This window comes from Papio anubis, chromosome 2, assembly GCF_008728515.1.
Source record: "Papio anubis isolate 15944 chromosome 2, Panubis1.0, whole genome shotgun sequence".
NCBI classification, from domain to species: Eukaryota; Metazoa; Chordata; class Mammalia; order Primates; family Cercopithecidae; genus Papio; species Papio anubis.
The window spans coordinates 62,184,020-62,206,485 of NC_044977.1; the positions used below are offsets into that span (position 1 = coordinate 62,184,020).

General features: G+C 38.8%; 1 protein-coding gene across 1 annotated transcript in view; it reads right to left on the minus strand.

Moving 5' to 3' along the window:
- Positions 1 to 22,466, minus strand: part of CNTN4 (contactin 4) — an 891,247-nt gene that overhangs the window by 324,293 nt on the left and 544,488 nt on the right. Inside the window, exon 4 of the mRNA XM_031662718.1 lies at positions 8,017 to 8,143. Coding sequence (XP_031518578.1) covers positions 8,017 to 8,143 — 127 coding nt within the window. The remainder of the gene's footprint in view (positions 1 to 8,016; positions 8,144 to 22,466) is intronic.

Sequence of the window (22,466 nt, forward strand, 5' to 3'; positions counted from 1 at the left end):
TGTGTGCACATGCACATTCATTGTGTATCATCTTATAACATTCTTGGGTACTATGGTTGTCTGTACACAATGTAAAAGGATTTAAATGAAAAAAATATAGGCGAGTTAGTTTCAAGATTTTGGATGTCTGATATCAACAAAAGCAAATATACAGAAGGGTAATCCCTTCTTTTTGTCAAGACCTCTGTCCCACTTCAAAGCTATTTTTCAATGACACCTCTTTCAATGAAGTCTTCCTCAGTATTTCTAGTCAAAATTAACCAAAGATGACTAAGCGCGGTGGCTCACGCCTGTAATCTCAGCACTTTGGGAGGCCGAAGTGGGCAGGTCTCTTGAGCCCAAGAGTTCCAGAATAGCTTGGGCAACATGGCACAACCCTGTCTCCACAAAAAATACAAAATTTAGCCAGGTGTGGTGGTGCATGCGTGCCTGTAGTCCCAGCTACTCGGGAGGCTGAAGTGGGAGGACCACTTGAGCCTGGGAGATTGAGGCTGCAGTGAGCCAAGGTTACACCACTGCAACTGCACTCCAGCTTGGGCAACAGAGCGAGACCTCATCTCAAAACAAAAACAACAAAAATTAAGCAAAGCTTTATCCAGTCTCCTGCAGAATTGTCCATGCTCCTTTATGTAGGAATGCTGCTTTTACTGTAGATAATTGGCCTACATCGCTTTTGTATTCTCACTTTAGCCATCTAAAATCTAACACTCTCATTGTGCTCCATAAATGCTTGTTGAATTTAATTGACTAAATATTTTACTTCTTTGCTGGATATTTTAGCTTTGAACATCCACAATTCATGAAGCATTCCAGCACACCACCACACAGCTACATATGTTTATTCATGTCTTTGAAATGTAAAAATTTAGAAACAAGAGAGGTAAGAAAGGTAGACCAGGAGCATGAAATAGAAAAATGAGGTAACTCTTTATGTGTTTGTGTATAAGAAGATTGGGATTAGAAACTGACAATGTTTTTAGTCTCCACAGTAATTCTTTGTGCTCTGACACAGACAAGAAAGTAATACGCAATAAAGACAGAACAGCCAGCTTATATTCTAGCAGCTCTATATGCACATGAATCTCCAGAACTGTCTGCCCTAGACATTTTTTTTTTGAGTCAGCTGATCACGTCTTGGCCATAACTCTTACTTCAAATGATAGTAGAGCAATTTAATATGACAAATCTAAGAATTCAACGAGGAAATTGCAATATAATGTGAGCTGCAAGCAGAGTGTGGAATTTAGGAGTGGGACCATGTGAGTCTTCTTAGAAAAGTGGTTGTGGGCATAATGAGAGCTCCTCTGTAGGTTTGTCTACACTAGTCATCTCAACTAAAATGCTGTGTAGAAAGTCCATTAATCTACTTTATCACCTGCTTTTACATACAAACAGCAAAGGAAAAGGGATTATTGAGAAAATAAAGTGCTTTTTCTGAAATGCAGTTGAGTCTCTATTACAAAGCACTATACCAAGTTTTATTGCAATGCAGTCACTGTTCATTCCAACTGAATGTGGATAACACTGAATTTCTTATCTCATTGTATACTGAAACACACTTGAAAATTTCACAATTTACTTTCAATGTTTGAGGAATCTTTTAAGTGTTAGTAATACAGAGGCAATGCTCATTTGGAGCCAACAGAGATTTTCCCAAGGGACAAGAGAAATTTGTGAGTCTCATAAGCTGATTTCTAAATCATTTGAGGAACCACAATTCCACTCTCTCCAGAGAGTGGGGTTGTGCACAACCAAACACCTATGCTGTGACACTCTGGAGGGTAAAATGTGGCTTTGCTGGGAGGGTGTCTATAGGATTCGCTGTAGCGAAATCCTCTTTCTTTATTTGATGGTTTCAACTTGGCACTAAGGGAAGGTCAGGGCATTTAAGACTTGGAATTTGTTTTCTGCAAACTCAGTTGAATACAAACCTCAGCAAAAGTACCCCGAGCAAGTATGTGAACATTTCTTCTATCTGGAAAGGGATGCTGAGTGCATTAAGAAATGTCATATGTCCTTAGGGAAGTTTAATACAAGGGAAGTTGGCACAAGTTAAAACTTCTTAAATTTTTCTGGGTCTGGGTCAACCCTTTCAAAATCAAGGGGCAGGAAACAATGAAAAGAGAAGGCTCAGTTGAGGGAATAAACACAAAGAAGAGAGGTCAATTGCGGTGTCTGAGGGGAGAACCCAGTGCTGAAGATCCCCATGGAGACTCACTTTGGAATTTCTCCTACTTGTTCTTCCCCCTCAAAGTCAGCCTGAAGACTGAAAAAGTTCAGGCAGAAAGTGTCTGAAAATGCCTGATCTCTCTATTCTTTCTCTTTCTTTCTACAAGAGAACTTTTTAGCTCCCAGGTACCAGTCTGCTATCATGTTACAGAGAAACTGCCAAAGGTATAAAGGCAAGAAGTACACTGCAATAAATTGCTAGTATATTTGATTAAAAAGTTTTGTTCTCAGTGTTTCCTGGCAATCTAGAAACATAATAGGTTTCTGTTTCACTGCTTGTTTTAAATAACAAGGCAAGCTCCTATATCTAGAAACCCAATGTTACAAAAGCAATGTTAATTAAAGGTCACAGTTTGGGGAAAAACAAAGCAGCAACTTGCCGAATTCGGCTGCAAAATTTGTTTTCATTTATGGCTAACATCTGAACTTACACTCGGCTATGTAAGGAAAACAGGAACCAGTTAACTCATCGTTTATGTATCTAAGAGCCTTTGCTTCCTGCATTCTTTATTACATAAAGTATTTAAAAATCTTTGATTTAGCCTTGGGTTTAATATATTCTAGGGAGAATAACTATTCATTCTGGCTTGCCCAAGACAAGTGCTGGGTTTACACCTGCTATCCTAGAATAATTATGAACAGCGGCCTTCTGCTTTAAAAAGTGCCCTTAGATGATAAATTACATGTTCACTCTAATTATATGGTCCGTTAGAGAGTTGTTTTCTTATTTTCTGGAATGCACTTCCTTTCCTTATCCATGTGATGAAAGAACCATTCACCCTCCAGATATATTAAAATATCTCCTTTTCTGTGAAGCCTTCAGTGACATCTACCCTCACCATCCTGAATTAGACTTTCTTTCCTCCAGAGTACCTAGAACGTGGTCATCCTTTACTTGTATTTACCTCATTCTACTCCAACTACATCCACATCTAGGCAGTCCTCAAATTAATAGTACTAGTAAACATGTTGTAGAGTTGATTAATCTTTGAATACTCAGACCTAGCATGGTGCCTGGTGCATTGCAGCTGCTTAATAGAGTGGTTTAAATATTTTGTCTAGATGACATATTTTTCAGAATCCTAATATATGGCCCAGTTCAAAGTAGACCTGCGAAGGCTGAATCTTGGATGAAAATTCTGTTATTTTCTTTCTCTGATAATCTTTAAGCCAATTCCATGTGCCCTGGAATTCAGTTTGAAAAACACTGGTGAGGTTTGAAGGACAAATAATGAATATGTTTGACAAATGAACAAATGGATAAATGAGCACATAAATTCTAAAATAATACCCACTATACTAATACTACCATCCTTTAACTTGAACAGAATGTCCTCTGCCTATTTGAAAATTACTTATCTCAGTTCAAATCTCATTTCTTCTGAGAACCCAACCTGATGACTCCAATCTCTCCTAAACTATGACATATATATTTCTGTTTTTATATAACATTAGATATTAGTTATTATAGTTTTTAATTATCAAATTTGAATAGAGGCATAATAATATTTATAAGATGTATGTAAGTTATAAAAAATCATGAGCCAATGAAGATCTGTGTTTAAAAGGGATATTATCACTTTAGAAGTCTGCTGTATCTACTTTGATTATAACCACTCTTTCTTAATGGTTACTTATAATCTTTAATTTTGGCTTTTTCATTCCTGTGATATTCTTTATAATTTTATCATGTATGTTATTATCCTTTGAAGGAGTTCAGAGTATGCCACTCAAAAATATGCTGCTCTGGCATATTGACATTTATTTATTTATTTATTTAGAGACTGGGTCTTCCTCTGTCACCCATGATGGAATGTAGTGGTGCAATCATAGCTCACTGCAGCCTAGAACTCCTAGACTCAAGCAATCTTCCCACCTCAGCCTCCTGAGTAGCTAGGACTACAGGTATGCAGCCCCATGGCTGACTAGTTTTTAAATTATTTTTGTAGAGATGGAGGTCTTGCTATGTTGCCCAGGTTGTTCTCTAACTCCTGGCCTCAAGCCATCGTAATGCCTCAGCCTCCCAAAGGGCTGGGATTACAGGCGTGAGCCACTGTGCCCAGCCTATATTGACTATTTTGAGTTAAAGGTACTCGGAAAACAGCAGGTACAAGAGGACCACTTTCACCTTCATTCTTCTTCTAAAGAGCAAGGGATGAAATCCCCATGCCAGAAATGTCCTTTCTATATTAGAAGGAAAGTAACATTCTTTTCATCAAGGACAGGAAGTTGAGACAGAGAAAACTCTGTCCAGACCTTGTTAAAATATTTTCTTCTAGCTCCCCATATAACTTACTTTTTCACAATTTACTACTCTTTGTCCAATTCAGTATATAAATGTGCAACAATAACTGTGTCTCTGGGTTTTCATTGTCTTATGAAGGCTTCCTTGCCATGTAAAACTTGCATTTAAAAAAATGTTTTTCTCCTTTTGATTTGCTTTATGTAAATTTAATTCTCAGGCTCAGCTGAAAAATCCTAAGAGAAGAGAGGTAAAGTTTTGCTTCCTTTATACCTTGAAAAACCACTCCATCCCAACCACTTTCAAATATTGTGAATGTGAAATTACATACTATGTATTTGGCCGTGAACTGGTTTACTCAAAATTATGTTCTTGAGATCTACCCATGTTGTCGCAGCTGCCATTCATTCATTTTTACTACTGCATGAGGTTACCTTGTACGAACATACCAGGTTATATGTATTTGTGAATATACTATGAACATAATTATGTATACTGGATCATAGATTATGGATTATGTGCATCTTTAGATTTACTAGGGAGTGCTTTTTTTTTTTTTTTTTACAGTGGCTTTTACCAATTTACATTGCTACCAGCAGTGTTCAATCAAGGGTTCTGTTTGCTCTACACCTTCACCAACAGATTGTCAGTTTTCTATATTTGTCAATCTGATAGTTTTGAAAGAGTATGTTGTTTTAGGTTTAATTATATTTCTGTTCACTAATGATATTGACAATCCTTTTATGTCTACTGAATTTTTGGTTTTCATTTTCTTACAAGTACTTGTTCAGGTGTTTTGCTAATGTTTCCACTGGGTTGTTCTTTACATTCTATTTGTGGAAATTCTTTAAATAGTCTGGGATATGAATCCCTTACCCATAACAAATATACTTAAAAATCTTCAAGTTTACAGTTTGTAATTTTGCTTATTTCAGTCTATTCTATTGAACATCAGTTTTCAATATTAATACAGCTAAATATTTCCTTTTACAAGTTGCACTGCTTCTGTCATATTTAGAAAATCTCTTCCTTCCCCAAAGTCATAAATATGTATAACTATTTGCTTTTAAAAGTATTGCAAATTTTCCACTTAGGTCTTCTATACACTGGAATTGATTTTTGTGTATGCAGTGCAGTAGGGTTCCAATTTCATTTATTTATTTATTTATTTTTTGAGATAGAGTTTCGCTCTGTTGCCCAGGCTGGAGTGCAGTGGCACGATCTCGGCTCACTGCAAGCTCTGCCTCCCGGGTTCATGCCATTCTCCTGCCTCATCCTCCTGAGTGGCTGAGACTACAGGTGCACGCCACCACGCCCGGCTAGTTTTTTTGTATTTTTTTAGTAGAGACGGCATTTCACCGTGTTAGCTAGGATGGTCTTGATCTCCTGACCTCGTGATCCACCCACACTGGCCTCCCAAAGTGCTGGGATTACAGGCGTGAGCCAATGTGGCTGGCCCCAATTTCATTTCTTTAACCATATAGATTATCTGCTGTCTAGTACATCTTTTAAAAATTTGTTTCTAATGTTGTCATGAATTTTTACTTTTCTTCTTTTTATCTTCACAAGACAGTATTATTTTTATTATTTTTTATTGTTCTGTGCAATAATTTTTTTGTGGAATTACTAACATTTACCATTTGCTTTACTTATTTATTCTTGTAGCTCAGCTCTTCTATCTGGAATCATTTTTATTCTGCCTCAAGTATGTCTTTTAGAATTTCCTTTAGTGAGGGTCTACTGGAGTCAGACTTTGGTTGATGGCTGCCTAAAAATGCAGTTAGTTTGTTTTCGTTTTAAAAAAGTATTTAGGCTATCTATATATTTGACAGTTTCTCTCAGTATACTGAAGATTCTATCTTCTGTCTTCTGCTTTTTTGTTGCTATTGAGAAGTCAGCTGCCAGTTTGTGATCTCTTTGAATGTTAACTGTATTACAACTTTGGCTACTTTTATGATCATCTGTTTGACTTGGTGTTCACTATTTCACTATTTTAGATGTGGCTTCATTTTTATTTGTACTGCTTGAAGTGCATTGGGCTTCCTGTATCTATAGCTTGAAAGTTTTAATTAGTTTGGAAAATTCTTAGCCTTCTCTTTAAATACTGCTTCTGCCTCAGTCTTTCTTGTTTCTTCTGGAATCCTGATTAGACATTTTTTCTCTCTTTCTTTTTAAAGTATTTTGCTTCCCTTTGTCTCTTTCTGCTGCCTCTGGAGGATTTCTTCAGACCTATCTTGCAGTTTACAAATTCTCTTTTCAGTTGTATCTCATCTGCTACTACAACCACTAGGGTTTAATGTTTGAAATACACAATTACCTGTGCTTCACAGTCTCTTTGGAAGTCAAGCTTATTTCTTGTTCACATTTACTCTAAAGATGTAGTCCTTGTATCCCAGGTTTATTCTGGGAGATGTTCTCATGTTGGATTCTCCTGTGGGTTGTCTAGGCTTTGTCTTGTGACCTCTGTTCCTCTGAAGCCATGAAAGCCAAAGCTCAATTCATACTTGTAGTTTATTAACATGAAAACTGCCTTTACTGTTCAGCTTCTTTGGGTTCCAAACCCACTTACTTTTGGACTTCTGACATTTCTTACTTTCCTGCCAATTTACTGATATGGTTTAAAATGTGTTTTTTCAGTTAAATATATGTGGTTAGGAATTGTTAATGTTTTCAAAGAGAAAGTCAATCAGGATATTTAATTCCCAGTACTACAAAAAACAGAGGTTGGGTACTTAGCTTTTCATGAAACAATCATCTCCTTAGACTTTCAGGATATCCTACAATGCCCATCTAAAAGCTTTTAATGGGCTGGGCACGATGGCTCACGCCTGTAATCCCAGCACTTTGGGAGGCTGAGGCGGGTGGATCCCTTGAGGTCAAGAATTCAAGACCAGCCTGGCCAACATGGTGAAATCCTGTCTCTGCTAAAAATACAAAAATTAGCTGGGCATGGTGGTGCACACCTGTAATCCCAGCTACTCAGGAGGCTGAGGCAGGAGAATCACATGAACCCGGGAGGCGGAGGTTGCAGTGAGCAGTGGTCGCACACTGCACTCCAGCCTGGGTGACTGACAGAGCGAGACTCCGTCTTGAAATAACTAACTAACTAACTAACTCTTGGGCCAGGCATGGTGGTTCATGCCTGTAATCCCAGAACTTTGGGAGGCTGAGGCAGGTGGATCACCTGAGGTCGGGAGTTTGAGACCAACCTGACCAACATAGAGAAATCCCATCTTTACTAAACATACAAAATTAGCCAGGCATAGTGGCACATGCCTGTAATCCCAGCTACTCGGGAGGCTGAGGTAGGAGAATCGCTTGAACCTGGGAGGTGGAGTTTGCAGTGAGCTGAGATCGCATTATTGCACTCCAGCCTGGGTAACGAGCAAAACTCAGTCTCAAAAATAAATAAATAAATAAACAAACAAATAAATAAATAAATAAATAAATAAAATCTCTTTATGTAACCAGCATTGTGTAAGTATTTCTTGATTTTAATAACAGAAACTATATGCATGGAAACACATGCTTTTAAATCAACAAACCTGATATGAGGTTTTGGATTTCCTTTAACTTCACAATTGAGCTTCACTTTTTTCTCCTCAGAATCCAAAGGGAACATTACAGGACTTGGTTCTTGAATAAAAATCGGGCCATGCAGTGTGGAATCATCTGAAACGAGAAGAGAAAATGTCCAAAATGAAGAATCCCTTCCAAATAGGAACAACAGGAAACAACAACATAAAGAAAATAATAGAAAGAAATTAACAAAAAATAGTAAGGCATAACAGGTTAGGTTGTGTTTCAGTTTCTGGAAGAAAATTTCCCATTGAGGTTAATCTTCTGCGGATTATGATGAAGTGAAAATGTGAGCTCTCTTATTTCACATTGGTCACTAATTTTACTAACAACTTCCAGGCACAGGCTGCTTGACGTCTCCCTTTCTCTGCTCTACGTATTGTTCTGTTTGTCTTTAGCCTACCCCTTTACTGTATGTGCCTCCTGTATCGCTTTTGTGCTGCTCTCATTGTGGATGGCTCTCTAGTGTCATAAAGTTAAAATTTTTTTCTGTGTTGTAATGAGATGATAACATTAGAAAGAAGCAAGGGCGATAGTGTAAATAAGTCAATAATGAGTAACAGCTCTGTATTGCTAATATACACAACAATTTTTCAAAATGACTATGTAGGCAAATAAAGAACAACCTACAGTCTTTATTCTCAAATTATCTGCAGTGAAGGACTAGGTTCTTTGTTTTCCCAATCTCTTATGAAGCCATATATGGTCTACCTAGGATAAATATCACATAGCTGGTACCACACGTGACTCAGCGACACCCAAACTGGTCTATAACAGGTGCAATGACTTGAGTCCACTGATTATGTGCTTGGATGGTGAAGCCATGTTAAACAGCCATGCATTTCTAAGTGCTTTCTCTCAGTAAGAGAAACTGGATGCTTGAGACTTATTTTGTCATGGAGCAGTAACAAAGTTCAAAGACTGGAATGATCCACAAACCATATTTAAGTGGCAGTGTAGAGTACATATGCTTCTAGACTATGCGCACAATAAATATTGTTCAAAATGCATCTCACCACTTATGCTCATAAAAGTGATTTTCATTTTTCAAAATCAAGTTCAAATTCTTTTTCCTAGAAGATTCTTCTAGACCCTCAACCTTTTTCTTTAACCATATAATTTTAAAACTGTATTTCCCAAGACACTTACCTTTTTATACTAAATGCATTTAATAGAGTACACTTTCTTTTTCCTTGTTTGGATTATAAGCTCCTTGAGAGCATGACTGTATCTTATCTATTTTTATATCAAGTACAGTGGTATATATACATACACAGTGATCAATAAAGTATTTTTAAAAATTTTTAATATATTCAATTAGCTTACTTAGGCATTGCCTGATGAGTTTTAAGATAGAATCACCAGAGGTTACGATGTAAAAGTTACATTAAATATCACCCTGCAGCTGGCAGTCCCCTTATATGTGATTATTCTGAAGGGCAAGAACTGCAACTGCTATCCTGGAAAAACTTCATAACCAGTCTTTTGTTGATAGGTGATAGGATGAGACTGAATTCATTCAGGTGCATCGGTACTGAGAAAAAAAGAATAAAGTTGGTTTGGGGATCTAGGTAAAGCCTGGCAAGGTAATTTCTAAGGCATTTAACATTTAACTCAGATGGAAAAAAAAAAACCAAAACAAAAAAAACCACTTCATGCTAAGGTTGAAATAGAAGAAAAGTTAAGAAGACAAAATAACCAAATGGAGTTCTATCTTATCATAGGGGACTAAGGACGACGGCCCATGATCTTGTTGTGAGAAAGAGATGGGTAGGGATTCAGAAAGACCATGGACTGAGTTTCAATGCCTTGGGTCAAGTAGTAACTCCAGGACCTCAGAAAAATCACCTAGTCTCTACATGCCTCAAATGTTTCATCTATAAATAAATACGATTAGACTAGGCCAGTGATTCTGTATCAGTTAAAAATGGGAAAACAGGCTGGCCATGGTGGCTCAAGCCTGTAATCCCAGCACTCTGGGAGGTGAGGTGTGAAGGAATGCATGAGCCCAGGGGTTCAAGACAAACCTGAGCAACACATGGAGACCCTATCTCTACCAAAAATTAAAAAATTAGCTGGGGATGGTGGCATGCACCTGCAGTCCCAGCTACTCAGGAGGCTAAGGTGGGAGGATGGCTTGAACTTGAGGGATCAAGGCTGCAGTGGGCCATGATCACTGCCACCACACTCCAGCCTGGATGACAGACCAAGACGCTATCTCAAACCAAAACAGAACAACACAAAAACAAATAAAGGGAAAACAGCCAGGAATATTTTCCCATAAACACACATGTATCCATACATTTCATTTGCATTCAAAGATGTCATGAATTATATTACCACTACCACTGTCTCTCCTTACTCCATGTATAAAATACCACATCAATAAGAAGTTTAACAACCAAAAATAAAGAAGATTTATGAAAGCACACAAAATAAAATCATGGAATAAAAGTACACGGACATGGCCAGGTGCGGTGGCTCACATCTGTAATCCCAGCACTATGGTGGATCATGAGGTCAGGCGTTCGAGACCAGCCTGGCTAACATAGGGAAACCCCATCTCTACTAAAAATACAAAACAATTAGCCAGACATGGTGGCATGCGCTTGTAATCCCAGCTACTCGGGAGGCTGAGGCAGGAGAATCTCTTGAACCTGTGAGGTGGAGGTTCCAGTGAGCTGAGATTGCACCACTGCACTCCAGCCCAGGAGACAGTGCAAGACTCTGTCTCAAAAAAAAAAAAAGGGACACAAACATGCACTTTAAAAAATATTTGTGTTTAAAATCCAGGTATTTACATTTCAGATTTTTAACAATTACACAAGTATTTTCAAAACAAATTTAGGTACTGGTCAAATGTTAGCTCATTTCAATGGTAAAGAATTAAGTGATTTTTTGGCACACCAAGGTAAATGAAAAATGTTATTCATCAAGATCACTAATAAAGCAGCAAGTTTGGTGGATTTTCTCTAAGAGAGAAATATTTCCATTGTTGTCCTCAATTCCAAAATTATTTGTGTGTATACATAATATCAATCATCTCAATTCATTGGTGTTCCCTGATTTGAATTTCATACAGAAATATAGAGTCTATTACTAGTAATTCCAAATAAGAATAAAACATAATAATGATTACTCAGGATGCAGCTGAGAGGCTGTGGATTAACATCTGTACTATTTCTCAATGTAGCCATGCCATATTTAAATAACAAAAAGATATTTTTTCTGTGTATTTTGTAACAAGAATTGATAATAATGATGCTCTGCATTCACTATAAATAATGCATTCCATCTAAAGTTTGTATTTTCTCATAGTTAACCAAGTTCACTGCCTGAAAATTAACATTAGCATAAAGGGAATAGTATTTCAGTTCTCATGGAAGGAAATCCACAGGCTTTTGTGCATGAGCTATTTGAGTTCCCAAGGACGAGGGGAGAGATTTTAGAAAGTTTAGCTATCCAGGTATAAAAAAACGATATATCCTAGCTTTTAAACCTTTGGACCAGGGTTAACAATGTTTTTGAGAAAAAAAGAGTTGCTTTATTTCACCAAAACCTTGAGGTGCCTGGGTGAAACAAAGAGTCCTGAGAGAGGCGTTCTGAGATGAAACAGGGGGAGAGGCATCCCTAAGTTTGTTCTATCTCTGTGTGGTAGCCACAAAGTGACTTTCAAGTGTCTTGAAGGCACATACAAAAGACTGTGCATTTACCGTTTTCAAAGCCTAGAAGATAAAGTTCATCCTTTTTTTTTTTTTATCACAGTAAGTTGTTCCATGTAACCACAAGAGTGGCTGTGATTTTCAGTCTAAAGAAGTAAAGAGCATCTCAGCAAATGACAGAGGACAGGATTTAATAATACAATGTGTCTCAGAGTTAGACTGTAGACCACCTGCATTATTATCATGCCATGCTTGTTTTATTAAATCTCAGTCCAGACTGACTACACCAGAAAAATCTGGGGTCCATTAATCTGCCCTTTAACCTAGCTCTCTGGGTGAGTCTTTTACACACTAAAGTTTGAGAACTACTAACACGGATCCTTCTATTCCTAGCTCTCCATTTCCTAAGAACAGAAAATCAGCCAACACCGGTTTTAGACCCACTCCTAGACATTTTTTATTGGGCAAAGTCTAACCAACACATCTTTGCTTGATAACATTTAGAGAAGTAATTTTAGCACATGCCTGCCTGGACTAACAGTTGCGAGGGATGCATCCAGGAACAGAAAGTTATAAAACTGACTCACATGAATGTGTCAAGGCCTAGGACTGACATATAAACTAACCCTTTCTTAGAACACTTGTAGTTGAACTCCAGAGCTAATTGTGAGACACCGCCCTCCCCAACAAGCACTGCACTGCATTGACAAAAGGCAGACATGCTTAAGAGATCACAACAGTCCATTGACCTATAGTTATAGTTTGTCCTCATTTCTATACACAGCATTTATACTGTAACCACCAGCATTTATTTATAAGGAATGAATATCTTCTTATTTAAGTGACAGGATGTTGGGACTAATGTTTTTACACTTGGGTCCTCAAAAGGGTGAGAGTCGCCCCAGGGCCTCATTTGCCTTGGAGAAGTTAGGGGCATGGGCTCACATTATTAGAGGAGGGGAAGGTAATGATTTTCCACCCTTCTAGCAATTCCTAAAAAATCATGTTAAGAGGAGGAATGAGGGAGCGAGCAGTAGGATTGCCAACAGCTCACATACGGTCTTGTGGATTCTAGACCATTGATCTGAGACCCAGCTTGGGGGATCTAGTGCAGGCGCCAATACTGTTACATCATGATTTTCTGAGTTCGTTTCTCCTTGGTAACTAGGTACCTGCCAATCAGTCACTAGGCTAACTTCTGCCAGACTACCAGTGCTCTGTAAAGTTCCATACCACAGAAATTATCTTGAATTAGGATGCACAAACTCAACTTCATAAAGGGAAGGGAGAAGACTAGGCTGAAAAAAATCTGCTTTCATGCTTCAACAAGGAGTGGGAAATCTTTGGATTTTTAGAAAAAAGCAGAGATTTAGTGACCAGAAACAAGTGTCCCAGAAGTAAAATGTAGTGTCAAGGCTAATCTGAAATTTTTGGATTACTGAAAGAGATGCACAGAATCATAGAATTTTCTATTAGAAGATATTATTTAATATTATTTTCCTAGGTTACAGAATAAAAATGACCACATCTGTAATGGAAACAAAATATTTTTTGACTTAAAAAAAAAAAAACCCTCTAAGAAAAACAGTACTAAAGCACCTCTCCGCAGCCAGGTGTCACTTAATTTATTTGCTGTATTGGAACATCAATGATCTCTATTTTTTTTTTCTTTTAATTAATTTGGCCCACTTCCACATTTTCCTGAACTTCCCTCCCAGGCAAGCCAGATACTACTCAGGCTGCTGGAAGCCAGCCTGGGTAAGAGAATCTGAATGGATGGGGCTGGGCTGAGGTTTTCTGGGGCTGAGCAGAGAAAAATAAGCCTGAATCTCAGGTGATGGTTAACTCAAGGAAGTGAGGCAGATATCAAGCCCAAATATCAAGCCCATAGGAGCAAGTACAGAACAAAATCTGGATTCCAAGGGAAAGGTCAGCAAAAGATAACACGTGTAAAGCAGGAAGCTAGAGGGTGGGTGGAGCTAGGAAAATTCCACTGATGCTAAATATAGTTTTTTGGTTTTTATTTTTATTTTTACACGGCATCTGTGAACAATCCTAGGAGCTGGGCCAAGTCAGGCAGTAGATCTAATCTCAGAATAAACATTTCATAGAAAGCAACTTAGTAAAAAAGGTAAGTCAAACTATACCTAAAATAATTCTTTTTCCAATTATGTCAAGAAACCTCCTGGCTGAAACAGGTGAGCATCCCTAATCCAAAAATCCAAAGTCTGAAATGTTCCAAAATCCAAAACTTTTTGAGTGCCAACATGAGATAGTGACACCTGTGCTTTCTGACGGTTCAAAGTATAAACTTTGTTTCATGCACAAAATTATTTAAAATATTGTATAAATCACCTTCAGGCTATATGCATAAGGTATATATGAAACATTAATTATTTTCACGTTTAGACTTGGGTGTCATCCCTAGGATATCTCATTTTATATATATGCAAATATTCCAAAATCCAACCCCCCCAAAAATTTCAAAATCTGAAACACCTCCGGTCTCAAGAATCTTAGATAAGGGATACTCAACCTCTATCACCTTAGCTAAGGGTACTTGTTAACAGGTAGATTCTTGAGTCCCTCTCAGACCTACTGGGTTCTAATTATCAGGACTCAGGAAAAAGCATTTGAGCAAGCATCTCTTGATCTTTATGAATTGTAAAGTTTATTTTATTTTATTTTTTGAGACGGGGTCTCCCTCTGTCACCCAGGTTGGAGTACAGTGGCTTGATCTCTGCTCACTGCAACCTCCGTCTCCCAGGTTCAAGTGATTCTCCTGTCTCAGCCTCCTGAGTAGCTGGGATTACAGGTGCATGCCACTATGCCTGGCTATTTCTTTTGTTTTTAGTAGAGACAGGGTTTCAGCATGTTGGTCAGGCTGGTCTTGAACTCCTGACCTTGTGATCCACCCACCTCAGCCTCCCAAAGTACTGGGATTACAGGCATGAGCCACCTCGCCTGACCTATGCATTCTAAAGTTTTAAAACTAGTTATGAATTGAGCACAGACAGCTTTCATTTTTCTTTTTCTTTTTGTGAGATGGAGTCTCACTCTGTTGCCCAGGCTGGAGTGCAATGGCACGATCTCGGCTCACTGCAACCTCCACCTCCCAGGTTCAAGCAACTCTCCTGCCTCAGCCTCCTGAGTAGCTGGGAATACAGGCACCTGCCACCACGCCCAGCTAATTTTTTGTTAGCCAGGATGGTCTTGATCTCCCGACCTCGTGATCTGCCCGCCTTGGCCTCCCAAAGTACTGGGATTACAGGTGTGAGCCACTGTGCCCGGTCACTTTCATTTCTAAACAGTTTAGGATCCCAGTGAAGAAAAACTACCCTGCAGAGTTTGGTTCTATGTGCTAGATCACTCTGTGGCTACTCCGTGGGATGAAGGCCACATTTTGCCAGCATGACCCTTAGAACAATACCCTTTTCTTTTGCTGGAAATATTTCCATGTGTTGCAAATTCAACTGACTCTGTTGGGAAAGAACAAAAATGCAATATTATGACTTCATCTTAGAAAACTAAAAATTCCAGGTTCAAGTCTACTTGTCATTGCTGTGGTGTTCCCAGGTGTTGCACCTGAGGGTTGTTTAAGCCCTTAATCCTAATGGCAGGTATGAAGTGCTGCCATAACAGCCAAGAACCCAGCACTGTGATATATAGTCAATCTTCCTATGACATCAAATGGACTGTTTGATTAAACACCTGGTCTTGGGTAGAAACTCTTAAATAGCAACAATTTTCATTTGGGAAGTAAACTCTAGGACACCTAATGGGGAACACAAGGGCTTGAGTATAAGCTTAGAATACCAGCCAGGGAAGACTGCATGGGTTTAGATATGAGTTGTATCTGGGTCACATCTGGAGGGTAGGTAGATTTTTGCAGTATGCATGCACAGAAGTATCCGGGTGCAAACCAGAGTGGCTTTGCCTATATCCTGCAGAGCCCTTGACCAATCAAGAGAGTAAATGCTCCATGTGTGTGTAATCAGTGGGCACGCGTTGCTTTATCAGATTGCAGAACAAAGTCACCAGGGAAAAGGAAGGGGAAGTTCTTCCGCTAAGCTGGGTTGTTGGGTGTGCTCTCAGTGTCCTGCTCATATTTCACTTTCTCCCTCACCACTAGCATCAAGGGGGAACCCAGTGGGAAGAACCATTACTCATTCCACCACCAGCATGAGCACACGTAGGGCCCACTGTGTCCTACTGGCTGTGAACCTTCTCCTCCAGGCTTCCTAATGATTATGGAAATTCATTTTGGCTAAAAAACTGTAAGATCAGCAGCATCTCTATGGATCTAAATTACTCATAAAACGTATGGGCAATAACCTAAGGAAATTCACAAATGAAATACTGTAACAGTGATTTTCCTGAGTGCAAGAATTCCTTTAAAATTCAATCACTGATTGTAGAAATGATGATTGGACAGCTGTCACACTATCATTACAAATACAATTTAGTGTTGTTAGTATTTATAAGACAGACAGCAAGGCATGTTCAAAAGCCTTACCCAAGTGCCTACTTGAAAAACTAGCCCACACACAGCATTTCTATTGAATAAGTATTCTATTTGGTTGTTCAGCTGAATAGAGCAGAGGCAAAGCAAATATTAAAGGAGACAGACATGCCCGCTTAAAGGATAAACATTTCTTTCATTTGTCATTGCTTCCGCCTTCCTTCTTTTAACCCCTCAAATGAGCATTTTAAACAGCAAGAAACAGAGAAGTCTACCGACAGCTGGTGTATGTCTGAAGGCACAAAGTGAAAAAAATCCAAATGAGAAGTGAACTCTTCTCAGACTATTTCTTTGTTCTCTTGTTAACAAAATAATGCTGCCGCCATCATGCATTTGTGTCACACATAATGAGGCCCTAATCGTTTGTAATGCCAGATCTTAGAAATAGTGGTGGGACAGGGGAAGTATTTGGAGATAAAAAGGGTCTGTCCTTGGAGAAAAATTCTGCATTGCTGTAGGATTTGTTGGAGTGGAAAAGAACAGAAAGCGGGGCTGTATCAACATATCCTACTCTGACCCTGATCTGAAACCTTGACACATTCCAGGAACAATGGATTAATGACTCTTTTAAAAATTAGTAATTGGGTGATATTGACGTCAAGCCCTAGTTACCACAAGGAAGAAGCATTTCCAACAAATGCAAATACTTTGTAACTCATTGGGAGGCAAAAACTGACCTGAACTGATGGCAGACTATTTATAGTCTCAATGTGAATATTCATATGCTTTGCTGCGGAATTAGAAATGCGTTTGATTATGCAGTCTGACCCAGACTCAGCTGGGGATGCTATTATGTAACACTGGGTATGTTTTGTGGGCTGTATTTCTCTTCTAAAATTACAAACATTTTAAATGCTCAAACATTTCTGACCCAAATGACTTCTGATCAGAGTTTCTGGGCCTAGATTGGATTCCAATTCCAATATTACATGGAGGCGACATAACCGTGTGCAAAGCAGACATTGTCCTGCCCTCATGGAGTGTTGACTCTAGAGAGGACTGATAATAGTTATAGCTAACTTTATCTTTTTAATTAATAGACTTTATTTTTTCAGAGCAGTTTGAGGTTTATAGAAAAATTGAGCAGAGTACAGAGAGTCTGTCTACACCCCTTCTTCTGCACACAGTTTCCCGTATTGTTAACATCTTGCATTCCTGTGCTGTATTTGTTACAATTGATGAGCCAATATGAATGCATTTATATTAACTAAAGCCCAGAGTTTACATGAGGGTTCATAATGTATTGCACGTGCTGTGGTCCTGGCAAATGTATTACAACATGTATCCACCATTACAATATCACACAGAATAGTATACTACCCTAACAATCTAATGCTCCACTGTAGCAAACTTTCTGATTTATATATAGATGCATTACTATTTACTCATGAGAATAAAAGTATAGAAACACACATATAAAATTGATTGGCTTTAGCTAGAGAAATCTAAATGAGATATCAGGTCAGTAATTCACTCAATATTGGGTTCCTAGTGGCATAAGTATGTAGTGGACATCTGTGATTTTTGCCTCAGTATCCACTGCTCCTTATTAGGTAAGAGCATTCTACTTTTTCTTTGGTGAACCAACCCTCCTACTCTTTCAACTCAAGTGGTTTGGATACACTAAAATCCTCTGCACAGGTCAGGAGTAGCAGATAACACTGCTTAGCATTGATAAGTTATTAATACTTATTTATATGTTATCAATTGGCCTGATCAATTAATATTCCATTTTCTTGGTTAAATTGGTTCCCATGCATGGGTGACCAAAGCCTGGCTAATAAGACTCCATTGCAGGACTTTTCATAGAACTACAAGGAAAAACCCCTTTTATAGTCTAGAATTGCTTACAGAAGGAAGCCTGGAGCTTCCAAAGACTCCCACGTAGAGAGAGAGAGAGAACCTAAAAAAAGAATGAAGCCAAAACAGAAAAGAACAAAATTAAAGGATAGGGACAAACTGAGTTCCGATGGCATCGTTTCAGCTCTGGAACAGGTTCTGTCCCAAGCAAGCTTTATCCCTAAGATTCCCAGATATGAGAGCTAACAATTGCCTTCATTTAAGCAAATTTGAGTTGCAGTTGTTATCAGCTGTAGCTAAGAAACTCCTAATCAACATGTATTCCTAGAAAGGTACACATCATTTTCTTCAGTGTGTTAATTCTTCATGTCATTGGTCTTCATTCTATTCTTCTTATTTCTTTTTGACACTTCTCCAAATGTACTTGTGTGTGTGTGAATACATACCAACAGGACTGGTCTTCAGCAATGTGGCAGGCAAAAACCTTCTCTCTGTGGACTTACTGTTCATTTTTGCGCCTGTACTTCAACCTGACCACCACTGGGATCAACTACTCCCTAGAAATCTGCTTCTTTGAACTGTGCCCCTTCTGGTATTTCTGAACGCATATGGAAGGCTCCATCATGTGTCTTGTCCACGCCCTTCCCCACCACAGGACAGTTTGTTGTTGGAAAAAAATATATATAACTACAATCTAAGCCATTCTGGACACTGTTAGCTTCAAGCTGGAATTCATACACTTTAATGGTGGCCTTTTGAAAAGATCATTAACCAAAAGCAGTGCTAATGCCTTCAATATGCTTTTGTGTATTCTTTGTATGCATAAAGAATCTCCCAGAGAGCCAGTTAAAAATGAAGACTATAGGACTCCGTGGCCTTTCCCAAACTTTCTGATTACATAGATTTGGGGATGGGGTGCAGGCATATGCATTAGAATTTTGCACCTTGGATTACAGATGCAGGTGATCTAAAATCATGAGCCACTAGTTAAGGAGGACAGAGTAGGGTAATTTCAGCAACCACATCAGGCTGTTTTAAGCAGCAGGTGGCTGCCAGAGCTGATAACCAAGGAAAAAACAGCACTTGCATGGCTCTCAAATCAAATGCTGGAAATGCCTCTCTTTTATGCTCTGAATGAGCAGTGTCTCCCATTATCCATGCTCGTAGGGATATATTTTTCTGCTTAATAGGAGGTATAAATGACCTAGAAGTCCTGCTTTGGCTTCTGACGCTTTAGTTGTCATGTATTAAGAGCTCTATAATCCAGAGTTGTCCAAGCTTTTGTGGGACTGGGAGAAACAACCGTTTCTTTCCCCAGCTATCTCTCCAACCCTCCCAGAGCCAAACCATCCTCCTTTTCGACTAAACAAAAGTACGACCAAAGTGTAGAGGTTGCCTTTTCTACATTCAGTCATGATTTCACAGTTTCCTGGAGACCATCTGTTTTAAGCCCTTCTGGGGTGAACTGGAGTTTTTAACTCCCCAGTGACACCCTCCATTCCCCACTGCCTTCCCTGACATTAAATTGCCCAATCACAGAATGCCTGCAGGCAGTACTTTCATGTTATATGCACCGCAGCTCCTCAACTAATATTCATGAACCTTTGCACCTGTCTCTTTGGCAGCTAAAGTACCCTACTTCTGTCTTTCTCTAAATGTTTCAGGTTTGTAATTTGGCACATAGTGAATGCATCAATATATATACTAGGAAGCGTGAAAGGGAGTAATCTGAAAGCTACTCAAGCAAAACTTTGAGAACATATTTCTAACAGGTCCACTAAATTTGAATTTGGTATGCTTCTCTTTCTGGTGTGAAACGATTTTAATTATTTTTCATATTGTTCCTTAGGAGACAGGGCTATCATGATGTCTACAGTGAAGCTGGGAAGGAGAACACAATGGAGATAAAGTTTATGGCAGGTAAGGGGCTCCAGATATGGTTCTTCCTGGTGGGACATTGGTATTTTAATTGAAAGTTTGTTGGGAAATCCAAACCAAACATATGTTCTACATTACCCACTGACTGAAACTAGAAAGTCCTGTCAGACAAGGATAAACAAAGCCATAATCTTTCAACTTAGGCAGAGATTTGCTCAGCTTTGAAAAAAGAGTGTTTACAAAACCACAAATCAACTCTGACTCTCCCTTCCTCAAAAGATAACCCCTATGTATCCTATTTAGAGCCATGTAAAATAATGACAATAATGACTATCATTTACTGAGTGCATAATAAGGTTAGGCTCCCTTCAAAGTAAAAATGGTTATTGGGGACAGTGTCATATAACCCACAGACAAGAGCTATGCTCTTCCTCATTTAATGATGGAAAAGAGAGGCCTGGAGACAGGCCACCTTTATAAGAGGTTGCAGAACAGGGACTGAACTTGGTTTCTTCTAAGATCAGAGCCAAGTACTTAGTGGCATTATGATATACTATGGCAACTGCTCTCTGTGCATTACCAGCACCAAGTAACACATGAGATTCTAGTATGCTGAGCGCTATGGTTTGAATGTGTGTGTCCCCTTCAAAATTTGTGTTGAAACTTAATCCTCAATGCAATAGTATTAAGAGATAAGGCCCATGGGGGGTGATAAGGTCATGAGAACTCCTCCCTCATGAATGGGATTAAGGCCTTCATAAAAGAGGCTTCAAACAGCATTCAACCCTCTTGCCTTTCTGTCCCTTCCACCATGTGAAGACACAGCCTTCGTCCCCTCTGGAGGATGCAATAACATGGTGCCACCTTGGAAGCACAGAGCAGCCCTCACCAGACACCAAACCTGCCGGCACCTTGATTTTAGACTCCCCAGCCTCCAGAATAGTGAGAAATAAAGGTCTGTTCTTTATACATAACATAGCCTCAGGTATTTTGTGATAGCAGGACAAATGGACTAAGAGTGTGAGTAAAAATGGCATATTAAATGTCAGTTCAGATTTTTATCAAACCCCACTTTTTAAGGTGCAGAAACAAAGGTTTGCAAATATTAGGTGGTGTATCCAAAGTCACACAGATACACAGTGATGGAGCTCTCACCAGAATCTTGGTTTTTCAATTAAAAATGAAATATTTTTCATAGTACCTGAAGTTTCCTCCCATTTACTGTTTGGATAACAGTAAAATTGATCCACTTTTACCTAGAAATATAGTGGGAAAGAAGATGGAATCATCCCTTAGGAAGAGAGATAATCTATTTTGTCAATATTTATGTCTTGAAACTTTGGTTTAGAAGGAAATAAGTGAAACTCCATTTCCTTTCAATAGAGAGCAGAATGGATAAATGTGGTTCATCATATGCCACACTTGTTACCAATTCTTTCAAATTACAAAGTTGTTCTTTTTTGGAATTAGCAGCATATTGATGTACAGAAGGGATATTCTGTCCTAAAGTATCCTCTATAGAAAACATCATGAAAGAGGGAATTTATAACCTTTTAAAATGACAAGCATAAAATTTGCATCTAATTATTGGGCATTCTGCCTTTTCTATGTCATTTTGTCATAAGGTAAAGTGGCATGCACACTGATTTGGGCGAACACAAAGAAAAACCCTTTCTGTGAAAAGATAAATGGCAGCAGAAAAAAATGCCATTGACTTGAATTCACAGGCTTAACAAAAGAGAGGAAAAAAATGCTTTCTTAGCTTTCTTAAGATGAGGTAAAAAGCATGTCCATTGAGTTGTTGGGTCTTCTGAATAAGTCATCCACCTGTCCTCTTCATTTCACTATCAAACAATCCTCAAATCCCTTCCCATACACCTCTAGCCATAGAGAAGGTGGATGACTGTGACCTTCTTTTCCTTTATTTATTGCAAAAGCATCTGCTTGCTTGAGAAACATGCCAACTAAGAAAGAAGTAACTGACAGGGGATAATGGATTAACATCTTTCATTTATTCAACAAGTATTTACTGAGTACCCACTATGTACTAGACTATTCACAATGAGGGTAGACAGAGAAGTAAACACACTGTCCAACGAGCTCACATTCTAGGCTGTGGGAGGCAGATTAAGTAATTTACATAGCTTGTTGAAAGGTCATTCATATTGTGAAGTTAAGTATATCAAGAAAGGGAATAGAGAATCTAGGAAGAACATTACAATTTTAAATAGTGTCTTAGTCTGTTCAGGTTGCTTTAACAAAATACCATAACCTGGGTAACTTCCTAACAACAGAAATTTATTGCTTACAGTTCTGGAGGTTGAGATGTCCAAGCAAAAGGCGCCGGCAGATTTGGTATCTGGTGAAACCCACTTTCTGGTTCGTAGAGGGCACCTGTTTGCTGTGTCCTCACACAGTAAAGGGGAAAGGCAGCTCTCTGGGGCTTCTCTTATATGGGCGTTAATCTTGTTCACGGGGGCTCTGCCCTCATGACCTAATCCCCTCCCAAAGGCCCAACCTTGGGTGTTAGGATTTCAACATATGAACTTAATGG